This window comes from Excalfactoria chinensis, chromosome 1, assembly GCF_039878825.1.
Source record: "Excalfactoria chinensis isolate bCotChi1 chromosome 1, bCotChi1.hap2, whole genome shotgun sequence".
Classification (NCBI taxonomy): Eukaryota; Metazoa; Chordata; class Aves; order Galliformes; family Phasianidae; genus Excalfactoria; species Excalfactoria chinensis.
The window spans coordinates 173,941,549-173,955,739 of record NC_092825.1 but is presented as its reverse complement, the minus strand read 5'-3'; the positions used below and the strand labels follow the sequence as shown (position 1 = coordinate 173,955,739).

The window sequence follows — 14,191 nt, the reverse complement described above, 5'->3', positions numbered from 1 at the left end:
TGTTCGGTGGCTTTTCCTGTGCGGTTGTTGCTGGCGAGTTGTGATTTTTCCTTTAGAATGCGAAAAACCCCACTTTAACCAAGGATAACGCTGGCAAAGGAAGCGCCGGCATCCCTGTGCCTCAGGGTTGGGGCTGAGGGCGGCGGCCGGGGCGCGCTCCCGCGCCGAGCGCGTTCCCGTGGAAGCCGGCCCCGCCCGAGCGCCGCTTCCGGAAACAGCCGAGCGCGCTCGGCTCGCGGCTCCGCCCGGCACCCGTAGGAGGCGAGGAGGGCGCGCCAAGATGGCGGGTGTGCCGGCGGTGCGCATCAGCATCGAGTCGGCGTGTGAGAAACAAGTGCAGGAGGTGGGGCTGGATGGCAGCGAGACCTACCTGCAGCCCCTCTCCATGTCCCAGAATCTGGCTCGCCTGGCGCAGCGCATCGACTTCAGCCAGGGCTCCGGCTCCGAGGAGGACGAACCGGGCTCGGCGGGCCGCGCCTGGGCCGAGCCGAACGAGGCGGAGGATGAGGAAGGTGAGGAGCGAGCAGGCCGGGCGGTGTGACCGCCCGAGGCGTTCTGGGCGGCCTGCAGACCCCAGAGCTGCTCTGTGCGGCCGGGAGCGCCTCGTGCGGTTCCTGCAGCGTAGTGCAAGGTCTGCTCCTGCGGCATGGCGATACTGCTGTCCCTGCGAGCTGGGGGGTGAAAGGATAGAACGCAGCCCTGCTGGAAAGGGCTTGGGGGCACTGCTGGATGGCAGCCTAGACGTGAGCCAGCCCTGTGTCCTAGCAGGCCAAGGAGCCAACTGTATCGTGGGCTGCAGCCGGAGCAGCACGGCCAGTAGGGCAAGGGAACTGATCCTGCTCCTCTGCTCTATGCTCTGAGGCCTCACCTGGAGAGCTGTGTCCAGATGGGCAGTCCTCAGTACAGGAGAGACATGGAGCTGTTGGAGCACGTCCAGAGGGCCACGAAAATGATCCAAGGGATGGAACGTCTCTCCTAAGAGGACAAGCTGAGAGAGCTGGTGCTGTTCAGCCTGGAGGAGAGAAGGCTGCAGCGAGACCAGAGTGTAGCCTTTCAGTGTCTAAACAGGGGCAAGAGAAGGGGCAGGCTCTTAAGCAGGGTTTGTTGTGGCAGGGCAAAGCAAAATGATTTCAAACTTAAAGAGTGAAATTTAGACTGGATATAAAAAAAGTTTTCTTACACTAAGGGTGGTGAGGCACTGTCACAGGTTGTCCAGTGAGATGGTGATGTCTCTAGGTCACACTGGACAGGGCTCTGAGCAACGTGCTGTAGCTGTAGGGGTTCCTGTTCATATCAGGGCAGTTGGACTAAATGACCTTTAAAGATCCCTTCCCACTCAAATGATTCTATAATACTGCTGATAGAGGTCTAGGAAATACCTTGGTGAAAGGGAGATAAGGTAAATCCATGTGTCATATTGTGTTTTATGCTTTAGTGACAGGTTTGTAAAAATATAGGGTGTAAGACTCATTCTCAAAACATACCTGATGTCTGTATTTGTTTTGTTGTCAGGGTTGGTGAAGTTTCAGCCATCCCTCTGGCCTTGGGACTCCGTGAGAAACAACTTAAGAAGTGCCCTGACTGAAATGTGTGTGCTGTACGATGTCCTCAGCATCGTTAAGGATAAAAAGTTCATGACTCTGGATCCAGTGGTGCAGGATCCTCCTCCTCCCAAGCAGGTACGTTGCAGCTTATGCATCTCCTGTGTGTTCATACTGAAGGTTTTGTTACACTGAGTAACAGCATGAGTGATAAATAGAAGATCTGGTAGTATTCCACATGGTGCCTTTACGCTGTGCTGCATGGGTAAGTGGGGAGGGCTCAGAATGGGAGAGGATGCTGAGCTCAGGCTTCTTGGAATTGTAAATCAAAGTGCTTCTTGTGGCCATATAATACTGACGTGAAAGTAGTTCTACTCAGCGTCCCTCAAAAGCTGCCTTACTGTCAGCACGGTGTCAGAAGCTGAAACATTGCTGGCTCTGTTGAACACTGCTCAGCAGCAGCTAAAACGTTGATGTATTATCAACATTGTTTCTTTCCCACAGCCAAAACACAGCATCGAACCAGGCACTGTTAAGAAAATCAACTCTGCCCCAGCAGAAACTCTGACAGGTTTATTGGGTTTTATTTTCCTCCTAGAATCCTCAGTTTCTACAGCTGATTTCCAAGAAGAAGTCATTAGCGGGTGCAGCTCAGATCCTGCTAAAAGGAGCAGAAAGGTTATCCAAATCAGTGGCAGAAAACCAGGAAAATAAGCGACAAAGAGACTTCAACTCAGAACTACTAAGGCTGAGACAACACTGGAAGCTGAGAAAAGTGGGAGACAAAATTCTTGGTGATCTGAGCTACAGAAGTGCAGGTATGCAGTAGGGGGTTTGTTTTTACACAGAAACGAATATTTAGATTGTACACAAAGTGTTTTAAGCTGGAAAAAAACCAAACAGATGGAGTATCTTTAATAATACATGTCAGTTAATAACATGTAATTATGAGACAGAATTGTAAGAAGGCACTTGTTTTATTATCAGGGAAAATATCCCGCCATCCTTAACCTAGAAAGTGATTTTAAAGGTGAGATGAGTTTTAGTAAAGATTGCTTTACAGAACAATTCTCGATGGGCTGAGATGTGATCTGCTGACAGGGATGCCTTGTACACAAAAGATCTGTGAATCATTTTTAAGTTGAGGAGTATCTTTTATTTTTCCCTGAACACAGATTAATTATTTCTATTGTAACTTCTGAGAATTGATACTGAGAATATACAGTATAATATGCATTATGTATGAATCATGAATAATAATGCGTTATTATACGAATTGCATCGCTGTCTCTGAGGTGTAGGTATAAAGCAGGCACCTAAACCGATTATTTTGGGCACCCGTCCTAGTAGTTAAGGTGGAGAAATAGATTTAGAGCTGTTCATCTTTTGTTAACGATCTAGCTGTAGCTATGACTCTCCTTGAGTCTCAAGATTATATGGCAGGTGCTGCTCTTGGTCACATCAAACTCTCTGCACTAATACAGGTGTGGGGAAGGCTGTCTGGGAAGCTGCTTGGCAAGAAAGGACCTGAGATGCTGGTTACAAGGCAGCTGAATGTGAGGCAGCAGTGTGCCTAGGTGGCCAAGAAGGCCCATGACATCCTGGCCTGCATCAGAAATAGAGCAGCCAGCAGGGCTAGGGAAACGATTGTCTCCTTCCATGCAGTATTGGTGAGACCACACCTTGAGCCCTGGGTTCAGTTTGAGGCCCTTTGCTACAAGAAAGACATGGAGTTGATCGGATGTGTGCACAGAAGAGTAATGAAGCTGGAGGGACTGATAATCAAGAATTATGAGGAGTGGTTGAGGGAGGTGGGCTCGTGTAGTCGGGAGAAGAGGAGGTGGAGGGGAAACTTCAGGGCTTCCTATGACTGTCTGGAAGGAGATTACAGCAGGGAGAGTGTTGGTCTCTTTCTCAGGTGGCAAGTGATGAGACCATTTCCTTGCATCCTAAGTCGTGTCAGCAGAAATTAGATTGGATACTGAGAAGAGTTTCTTCATGGAATGGGTAGTTTAAGGCTGGAAAGGGCTGTACAGGGAGGTGGTGGTGTCCCCCTCTGGAGATATTTAACAGATGTGTGGACATGTACCAAGGGACATGGCTTAGTGATGGGATTTGGTAGATCAGATGGATGGCTGCACTTGATGATCTTGAAGATCTTTTCCAACCTGGATGATTTTAGGATTCTACTATATGCGTCTTTGTTCTTTGATTAGGTTCCCTTTTCCTTCATCATGGCACATTTGAGGTGATCAAGAACACTGACATTGACCTGGATAAAAAGATACCTGAGGATTACTGTCCTTTGGATGTTCAAATCCCAAGTGATTTAGAGGGATCAGCCTATATAAAGGTTTGCCAGAAACTACAATGGAATAGTGTAGTTTTTATGCTGTTTGCAACGAAGAATAAACTTGAGATAACCTTTTATTTTCCTTTTTCCACATAGGTTTCTATTCAGAAACAAGCTCCAGACATTGGTGACCTTGGGACAGTCAATCTCTTCAAAAGACCCATGCCAAAATCAAAACCGGGTATGTTATTTTCTGGTCGTGTTGTCACAAAATAGATTTGTGGGGGGTGTTTAATTTGAAAATTCTCACATAAAGCTTTAAAGAAGAGTGAACAAGAATATTCTCATTTAAACTAAATCAATTCTGATAAATACTCAATTTGTAGAAGAATTGTAGAATCATAGAATGGCCTGGGTTGAAAAGCACCACAATGATCACCCAGTTTCAACACCCTGCTATGTGCAGGGTCGCCAGCCACCAGACCAGGCTGCCCAGAGCCACATCCAGCCTGGCCTTGAACAACTCCAGGGATGGAGCATCCACAGCCTCCTTGGGCAACCTGTTCCAGTGTGTCACCACCCTCTGAGTGAAAAACTTCCTCCTAATCTCTAACCTAAACCTCCCCAGTCTCAGTTTAAAACCATTAATACCACTAGCAATGACATTCAGGCAACTGCTGCAGAATATCTGGTGTCTGAACAAGAAGGCAGCTTGTCTTTACTTATCTGAAGTCATGAATTTGTATTTTCAGGCACTCCGCACTGGCAAACAAAACTGGAGACTGCACAGAATGTTCTCCTGTGTAAAGAAATCTTTGCCCAGCTGTCACGAGAAGCTGTTCAAATTAAATCACAAATTCCTCACATTGTTGTGAAAAATCAGATCATCTCCCAGCCTTTCCCAGGTAGGAAAACTTGCTTAAATACAGACTGAAGTTCTGTTTTATGTGCCTTTGTTTGTTTCTTTTTCTTTAGGAAACAAGGCAAAAACTGTCAACTTTGCTTCTCAAAGGTTCTGAAAAGCAGAGTTTCCCAACATTTTACTTGCTAATTATAGTAAAATTCAACTAATACACTTCATATTGTTGGTTTTTGTCAGTAGTACTTGACATTGTTCTGTCAGCTGTAATGACAGGTGCACATTGTGGAGCTTTGCATAAATCATTGCTTCGTGTGGGTGAGACTTCAGGGGTGAGTTAACGGGTTGTCTGTAGAACGAAGGCTGGTACTCTTCAATGGGGACCATTAGAGAAGATGAAGATGGGTCAGAGCTGCTGAATTCATACAAGGGATACACAACTAGCTGTGAAGAAACCTTCTTTTTCCTGTGTGTGTAGGTCTGAGTTACAGAAGTAGGTATGAAATAAATCCATTGGCCTTCAGTGAACAATAAGTGTTACCTGCTTTTGCTGTTGTGTTCTCCATCATTTTATTTCTACTTTTTTTTTCCTTTGAGATAGTGAATGTTGGTTGTAGAGCCAGCGTCTATATAAGGTGAAGAGTAAGATCTCAACAGCCTGCTTGGAAACTATGTCCTTACTATGTTTTTAGTTACACTTTATATCTTTTAAAACCCTCTTTGCACAGGCTTGCAGTTGTCTATTTCTCTGTGTCACTCTTCCAATGACAAAAAGTCACAGAAGTCCGCTTCGGAAAAACAGAATCCCGAGGATCATCTCTATGTTCTGGAACATAATTTGCATCAACTTATCAGAGAGGTAACGCGTTCATGATCCAGTATCGGAGGGGGCTTTTTTTGGCTTTTTGTTTTGCGCTGCTATAATAACAGATGGCCACTAGAGGCCAGGACATTTCTGTCCATTTCTGTGAAGCAACCTGCTGATCTGCTTTACTGTGCAGTGGTGACTAAGGAGTTCCAGCTCTGCTTTCATGGAGCACTAGTTCTGAACATTAAGCCTGGCTGCTCACTTGTGAAAAACTATGCAAGGATTTCTGCAGCACATCAGTTTCCCTTTTCTACCACTGTGTTTAATTAGTGTTTGTCAAGTACGTAATGTATTGGGTATTGATTTGGACTATACTTCCATGAGAAAAGAACAATAAATGTCTGCAGTAACTTTGCTTCACTTGAGGTCTGACTATTGCTTCAGTGCTTTAGATTGTCATACAATTGAATGGGAAGACCTGGGGAAATAGGTAGAGATGCACTTCCTTCCTGAACAGAGAAAGTGCAGATGTCTAAGCAGTTGTGAAATCATGTTCCAGAACGTGTTCCTACCCATAGAGCGTGGCTCCACGAGCCATGAAGTCATGTGCAATGGTACAGTTTTAGGATTCAATGTGAAGCATCGTATTGGAGTATGCATATTAAATCTCGCAGTTGTGTTATTTGGTCACTTTCTCTTTTAACAATTGTTTGCAGTGTCACAAGCAAACTTTGAGCTCCACGGTGATGCCACATCCAGCAAGTGCCCCTTTTGGCCACAAGAGAATGAGACTAGCAGGACCACAGGCCTTTGATAAAAATGAAATCAGTGCTTTGCAGTCAAATGAAGGACTTCTGGAAAAGATCATAAAACAGGCAAAACACATCTTTCTGAGGCGCAGGTGGGTCACGAGCTGTGTAATGAAGTGTGCCGCTATGGAAAACAGGATGTTTTTCAGTGTTCAGTTTCTACTTCTTTGTCTGTTTAAGTACTAAGAATAACAACATATGACCACACAATACTTGGCTAGAGAAACCTGAATTTTTCCTTCTAGTGAGGTCTGTGGCAGCTGTGATGGAGGCTGCTCATAGTTATCCTTCTGAAAGTTCTTTGCTGTGCAGCTAATACTGAGTAATAGTATCATGTCCATACTTCTGCAGAATATATGTGGAATATATACAGTAAATGGCCATACTTAATTTACAGCTGGAATTTTGAAGTACACTGGCTCATTTCCTTTAAAGAAGATAAGGGCACAAATTAGCAATATTATTTTGAGTGGAATGTATCCTTTTTCCTCTAGAACTGCTCGAACCATTGACAGTCTGGCTAGTCGTATTGAGGATCCTCAGATTCAGGCCCACTGGTCAAATATAAATGATGTTTATGAATCCAGCGTTAAAGTTCTAATAACTTCTCAAGGATATGAACAGATATGCAAGTAAGTATGAAAGCACGTGCATCTTTCTGTTTGTAAACTGACATTGCAGTAGCACAGCATGTACAAGTGGTGTGCTGCAGTTTTCATAGAATCATAGAATGGCCTGGGTTGAAAAGGACCACAATGATCATCTAATTTCATCCCCCAGTTTTAGATTTGTGGTAAAACAGAAAGCAAGGAGCCTGTTTTTGGTGTACAACTGTTGTATTTTTCTGAGTGGTGGGAAGAAACAGCTACTTCCTCACTCACTTTACAGTACATTTAATGAAGAAACTTAATTAACCAGCAGTTTCCTTCAGGGAAGGATTCAAAGAAGAAAGTGGTCCTTTAGGAAGGGGAGTACGGAGATAGAGTACTCTATATTCAGCTAAGTACATGCTGGTCTTTAAGCTTCCAGTTTAAGCATGGAGAACTAGTTAGTGCTCAGCCCTAGCTTGCTTACAGAGGCACTGAAATGTGAAGCTCGTATAATTTATGCTGTTACTGTATTGTCACTGAAATATGAGACTTCATGCAGTGGAAACGAATGCCTACGTGCTGACCAACGGTGTGTTAACAAATAGGTGCTGGTGGGGGAGCTGGTTGCCTTAGCACCCTTTTGCCATTTTGAGCAGTGCTCTTTGGCTGTATCCACACTGTGGAGCACACTGTGGGCACTGGTGCATTTTGCAATCTCTCTTCCAGAATACATAGAATCATAGAATGGCCTGGGTTGAAAAGGATCTCAAAGATCAAGCAGTTCCAACCCCCTGCTGTGTGCAGGGTCACCAACCACCAGACCAGGCTGCCCAGAGCCACATCCAGCCTGGCCTTGAATGCCTCCAGGGATGGGGCATCCACAGCCTCCTTGGGCAGCCTGTTCCAGTGCGTCACCACCCTCTGAGTGAAAAACTTCCTCCTCATCTCTAACCTAAACCTCCCCTGTCTCAGTTTAAAACCATTCTGCCTTGTCCTATCACTGTCTGCTCTCATAAACAGCTGTTCCCCTTCCTATTTATATGCACTTTTCAAGTATAGGAAGGCCACAATGAGGTCTCCCTGGAGCCTTCTCTTTCCCAAGCTAAACAAGCCCAGTTCCCTTGACCGTTTTTCATAGGAGAGGTGCTCCAGCTTTCTGATCATCTTAGTGGCCCTCTGGCCCTTAGTAAATTTTCCCATCCTTTGGAAGGAAATGGGCACAGTGGCAGGAACGGAGCTGTGAGGCACCTCAGGAGGTCCCTTGACTTGAACAAGCAGTGGACCAGTCACAGTGCCATGGAATAGATTTGCCATGCAGCACACAGGGGAATGTTGTGGCGAATGATGTAATTGAGGCGTTTGAAGTTGTTATTGTGTTCCATGGGCTTTGCACTATCCTTGCCTTAGAGTTCTTATCAATTAATTGGAAGAGTTCTGTGTTCTTCGAACAAGCTTTCTATTTTCTGCGGTGTTGAAATACATTTTGAATAAATGTTTACCTTGTCTTCAAAGATCCATTCAACTACAACTCAATATCGGAGTTGAACAAATCAGAGTAGTGCACAGAGATGGAAGAGTTATTACACTGTCTCATCAAGAGCAAGAACTGCAGGATTTCCTTTTATCTCAGGTATACTCATATACTTTGCTCTTCTTCTTGTATTTTGGGGGACAGAAGTGAGAATCTCTCCTTTATCTGTGTAAAGAACATTAGGAAACTTGAAATGAAGTTACTGCCGGGGAAAAGGTGGATGACTGGATTTTCCAGTATCTTTGTATACTGAATTTAGCAACTGCTCCTGAAGTGTAATACCAGGTCACTAGCAGCAATCAATTTTTTGCCCTTCCATTAAAAATACTACTGATATTGATACTCATTATCAGAGCTTTCTTGCTGAATTCACAACAAACCAGTGAGAGCAGGCTGCAAGGTACTTGATATATTAAGCTTACTGTAACCAAATCCAATCCAGACATCTTAATGAGCCCACAATTACTGTCATTTCAGTGCTGTGTTGTTAATGATTGCTTTGCAGCAACCATTACTAAATCAGCTGATATTTGAACTGAGGCTTGTTAATTGCATGGAACAAGCTGCTGGTTCTGTTCAGAAGTGACAGTCTCACTAATACTCATTGTAAATAGTCAAAATACAGGTCTTTAATAACAGCGTTTGGCCTGTTGCAGTTGCATCAAACTCCAGAACGCAAAGAAAACAAGTTGAAACAGATTCTGCTGATGGTATCTCTTCATGAAGACGTGTTTTTAGACTTTTTCAGAGAAGTGCTAACAGTGTTGGGTTATTCTTTGTAACAAGGGTTACGTTTTGATGTGGAAAGACATTCATTTCTAAACTTGTAAATTGCTGAAGTTCAAAGCTTAAAGCCCTTGAGCTTTATTGGAGATAATCGTGTGCCAGAGAACTTCGACCTTTATTTGAGTTTGCAATGTTAATATATATTTGCAAAGATATTTTAGATATTTTACAGCAAAGGTCTCTAAACAAGAAAAGATGTTTCAAAATCCTTTTCATTATAGCTGGGTTATTTTCTTGTTAGTTGAAAGCAGTACTTAAAACAGTCACCTGGTTGCGCAGTGTACTTGATACAGTGGTTGCCTCTGCCTACAAAGCTGTGCCGACATGTATAACATGTTTTTTTTAAACAAACAAACTCCAAAACAGCCACCAAAACCAAAAGAACAAAAACAAAGAAACAACAAAAAGCCACACAAAAAAACCCACAGTCACAGTTGCTCTGCATTTCATTTTGCGGCGTGTAAATACTGATGAGAAGACGAACCTGTTGTCACCTTTCAGATGTCGCAGCATCAAGTACATGCAGTTCAGCAGCTTGCAAAAGTTATGGGATGGCACGTGCTGAGCTTCAGCAATCACGTTGGCCTGGGGCCAGTGGAGAGTATTGGCAATGCATCTGCAATAACCGTAGCGTCACCAAATGGAGACTATGCCATTTCAGGTAATACTTTCTATTTCAAATGTGTACACAATTCTTAAGTTCTAAAGGGTTTTTAAGTTTTCCTCTAAAATCAATCTTCAGGATTTTATAGAATAATGATAACTTAGAGCAAAATATTCTAGAAACGATCTCTTGTGTATGGAATCGGCACCTAAAGAGAATGAGTGCTTTGCCAAGTAGCCATTTAACTATTAGACCAGATCTGACTTAGACAAGGATGAAAATAGTTCTTAGAATTGCCATAGAAAAAACAGATTGCAGAAACAATTGTAATCTTGAGAGGAGGGAAAAAGGCAAACAACAGGATCACAACCCTAAGCTTAAGGAGCGTAGAGTTCTCTGTAGGGATCTGCTTGGATGAATCACCCGGGCTGCTGCTCTGTGGAGAGACAGAGGGGTCCAGAAGAGATTTTTTCTCCCAAAGATCGCCTCTTTCAGGTCAAGAATCATCATTCACATGTGCGTGAAGTTGTGCAGAGGTGGCAGAAGATCTGCGTGGATGAACAGGGAGTTCATGATTCAACTCAGATGTAAAAAGCCACAACAGATAGGAGCAGGTGACCTGAGAGTATGATAGAGACACTGCACAAGAATTCAGGAATAGGAAAGCTAAAGTGCATTTGGGACTGAATTTAGTGAGAGGCATAGAGAGCAACAAGAAGAGCTTCAATCAATGTCAGCAGCAAAAGAAAGCCTGGAAAAAGCCTGGGCCTGCTGCCAGGTGGGGACAGGATCTGGTAGCTCAGGACGTGGAGAATGTTAGGGTACCTGATGTCTTCTTTCCTCTGGTCTTAAGACTGACCTTCAGGAATCCCACGTCCCCGTGACTTGAATCACAGATTTAACTTGACCCTCCTTACTGAGGTTAAATGATGAGTCTGTGAATCTAGAACAAAGAATGATGTGGGGTGTGTCTGAGCACTGAGGGACCTGGTTCATGTCATTAAATCCACTCTTGATGATCCATTAAAGGTCATGTTGATCAGGAGAGATTCCTGAAGACTAACAGAAGGCCTGTATCACATATTATAGAAGAATAGGAAACTACAGTCTGGTCAGCTTAGCTGCAGTTACTAAGAAGATGAGAGGGTAAAAAAAGACACAGCAGTTTCCAAACATATTAAGGACAAGAGGTGATTGGGAGTAGCTGACATCAATTTATGAAAGGGAAATTACACTCAGTCATCCCAAAAAAGCTTTTTACACTGAGATAACTGAATCAGTAAGTGAGGGGAGAACAATGGATGTTATATATTTTAGCAGGGTCTTTGAGACTGTACACCAACATCCCCTTTGATTGAAATAGTGATGGAATAGAAGCTAGGCTGGCTGAAATGCCAGGCTCAAAAGGTTGTGATCCTCAGCCACAAAATCCAGCTGGATGCCACAAGTGTGATGTACCCCAGAGTTCAGTACTAGGACCATGGCTGCTTAGAGCAACTGGATGTTGGGGCAGGTTTGCTGGTGATACATAAATGAGAAGTAGTTGATGGTGATGATGTGTGTGCTGCCATCCTAAGAGACTTGAACACATTGAAAACTGGGCTGGCAGGAACCTCAGGGTGTTCAGTAAAGGGCAGTGCTGAGTCCTGCACATGGAGAGGAACAAGCCCAGACACCAGCAAGCTGCCCACAAGTGCCAGAATGCATCCTGGTGTCAAAAGCCAGAAGTTTCCCATACTGCATCACACAGAGCCTTCCAGCAGGTTGAAGGAAGGGATCTTTCCTTTCTGCTTATTACTGTTAAGGCCACAGCTGGAGTTCAGTGCTGAGTTCTCCAGTACAGGAGAGGCATGGATGTGATGACTGGAGCATCCCTCCTGTGAGGAAGGGCTGAGGGAGTTAGGACTGTTCAGCATGGAGAAGAGGAGGCTGAGGGGTAAGGTGACACCATTAAGTCCATAAATACCTGGAGGGTGAGTGCAGTGAGAATGAAGCCAGGCTCTTTTCAGTGGCACCCAGCCATGGGCACAAACTGACACAAAGAAATTTCATTTAATTATCACAGTCATTTTCACTGTGAGGATGGTCAGACCCGGGTTGCCCAAAGAGGCTGTGGAGCCTCCATCCTTGGAAGTACTCAAAGCCTGACTGGAAATTGTTTGGAGCAACCTGCTCTTGAAGACCTTGCTTTGTGCCAAGGGGTTGGACTAGGTGAAGGTGCCTTTCCCCCTCATCTGTTCCATATCTTGAAGATTACCTTACATAGGCAAAGAACTGGCAGCTGAGGTAGCTTCTGGATCCACATGCATTAGTTTTGGTTGGTACATGAGGTGTATGTCCATCTATGCTTCCCAGATCTGAGGTGGTCACACAGCAGTTTTCATCTGCTGCCACAAGTGTAATGTTTGGGAAAGCCGAGCATTACCTGCTTAACCAAATAATGAGCCCACCACCAAAAGGAAAAAAAGGAAAAGCACCAAAGAAACACAAGCAAAAAACCTGCCACCAAGACACAGAATAGCACCCTCTCTCCACCAGTCATGCAGTTTGATGATAACAGCAGTCCTGACTTCATTCCTCTCCATCTCAGAGATATCCAATAGGAATTAATATTTAATAAGTGCAGCTCGTGAGAATTAAAATGTACTTTTTGGAATAGAATGATGTGATCCCCAGCAGAGATAAGAATTAAATGGGAGAGGGAGAAAAAGAAAACCACCCAACAAGTCGATGCTATAATCAAGGCTGTTTTTCCTTGCCATTCACATGTAAGGTGTATCCACGGATTGTTTGTCAAATGTTTCTTTGGTTTGCTTTAGCAAAGAGCAGTGCCAACATAAAAACTGTAGAGAAAAAGCATGAAACCAATGAGAGCAAACCAAAAGCAGCAGCTTTTACAGCATAAATGTACGTAAGGCAATCTGTCATTTGTGTCCAGCATTGTTTGGAATTGACTAAACAATAACGTACTGCTTACCTGAGGAAGGATATTTAACATGAGGAACTTCTAATGTGTAAAAACACTCATAAAATCTTTGTCCATCACAGTACGTAACGGTCCTGAAAGTGGCAGCAAAGTTATGGTGCAGTTTCCACGGAGTCAGTGCAAGGATCTCCCCAAAGGCGACGTACTGCAGGACAACAAATGGAACCACCTTCGAGGGCCCTTCAAGGAAGTCCAGTGGAATAAAATGGAAGGGCGCAACTTCGTGTATAAAATGGAGCTGCTCATGGCAGCCTTAACTCCATGCTGATAACCTCTCAGTCTATCCGTGGGGGCTTTGAGTCATTGCTGTGCTGCCTGTGCAACAAAAGATAATGCAGCCTGTGGGGCTATACAAGAAAACAAAACCAAATGTATTTCCTGTACAGATGCATCTGTTGTAGGGTTTATAATAAAGCATTATCTATGATGGGTAGAATACAGCTTCTTCAGAAAGCTCCTTCCAGCTGTACCTTTGCAGGCTGCTCTACCTGGATCAACATACCTGAGTGACTAATGTGTTTTTTGTGTATTAAATGGAATTCAGGAGCCCTTTGTTGTATGAAAGGAGCCTGCTCAAAATGACACCTTTTCCTTTACAGCCTCTGCTTTTGCTGAATAGATTTATACAAACATTTCTGATAAAATTCGGAGATTTAAGCTGTGCAGCTGATGAACCTTTTAGTGACTTACATCACAAGGAAAGTACCATTACTTACAATTCAAGTGACAGATCTTCAGTGTGTGGTGTCCTTGGCTTTGGGGTTGATGGGAAAACCTCTGCACTGCACTGCTGTGGCTCTGGGTCACCCACTGAATTTCTTGTGGAGAGGCACAGTCGTGTTGAGTGCTATAAAGTCACAGCTTGTGATGCAGTTACTTTGCTTGCAATTTCTGGACGTAGAGGAAATGAACTTTACCTATGTATAAAATTCTCCCGCCAGTTTGAATTTTTGTGTAACTTTTTTGTGTGTAAATTCACGTCCAGAAAGAACAGACTGGGAACAGAGCAGGTAACCCGTGCAGGAAGCCTTGGATCTCCACAGTCATCCTGTTCTTTTTATTTCTGCCCTGACATTCGCTGCCATTCAGAAAAACGATGGTATTCTCATAGAGGTCAGCTCCGTTGAGGTCTTAAAGAGGTAATTTTGTTTCTTTCTTTGCTGTAATTATAGCTGCCTTGATGTTTCTCCTGAAGTTTTGCCCGCTTTTGTTTTGTCGTTAATGGCTAAAGGTCTTTTTGAAACTGCCCTGTGTAAGCTGGTTAAGGCTTTTGTCCACGTTGTGTTACAAGGTGTGTATATACATACATATATAGAAGAGAACTTTTTGCACACAGAACATGCTTGAATTAAACCATCGTATTTCTGTAGTGACAGTTGTTATT

The 14,191-nt window shown here is 43.9% G+C and overlaps 1 protein-coding gene across 1 annotated transcript; it reads left to right on the top strand.

Annotated features, from left to right (window-relative positions):
* The first annotated feature begins 237 nt into the window (after positions 1-237).
* On the top strand, positions 238-14,176 carry MED17 (mediator complex subunit 17). The gene is made up of 12 exons (XM_072326801.1): positions 238-512; positions 1,513-1,679; positions 2,140-2,359; positions 3,758-3,894; positions 3,991-4,075; positions 4,587-4,739; positions 5,422-5,552; positions 6,218-6,402; positions 6,805-6,942; positions 8,413-8,530; positions 9,719-9,878; positions 12,870-14,176. The coding sequence occupies exons 1-12, from the start codon at positions 281-283 to the stop codon at positions 13,073-13,075; spliced, it is 1,932 nt and encodes a 643-aa protein (XP_072182902.1). The 5' UTR covers positions 238-280; the 3' UTR covers positions 13,076-14,176.
* Positions 14,177-14,191: the final 15 nt, after the last annotated feature.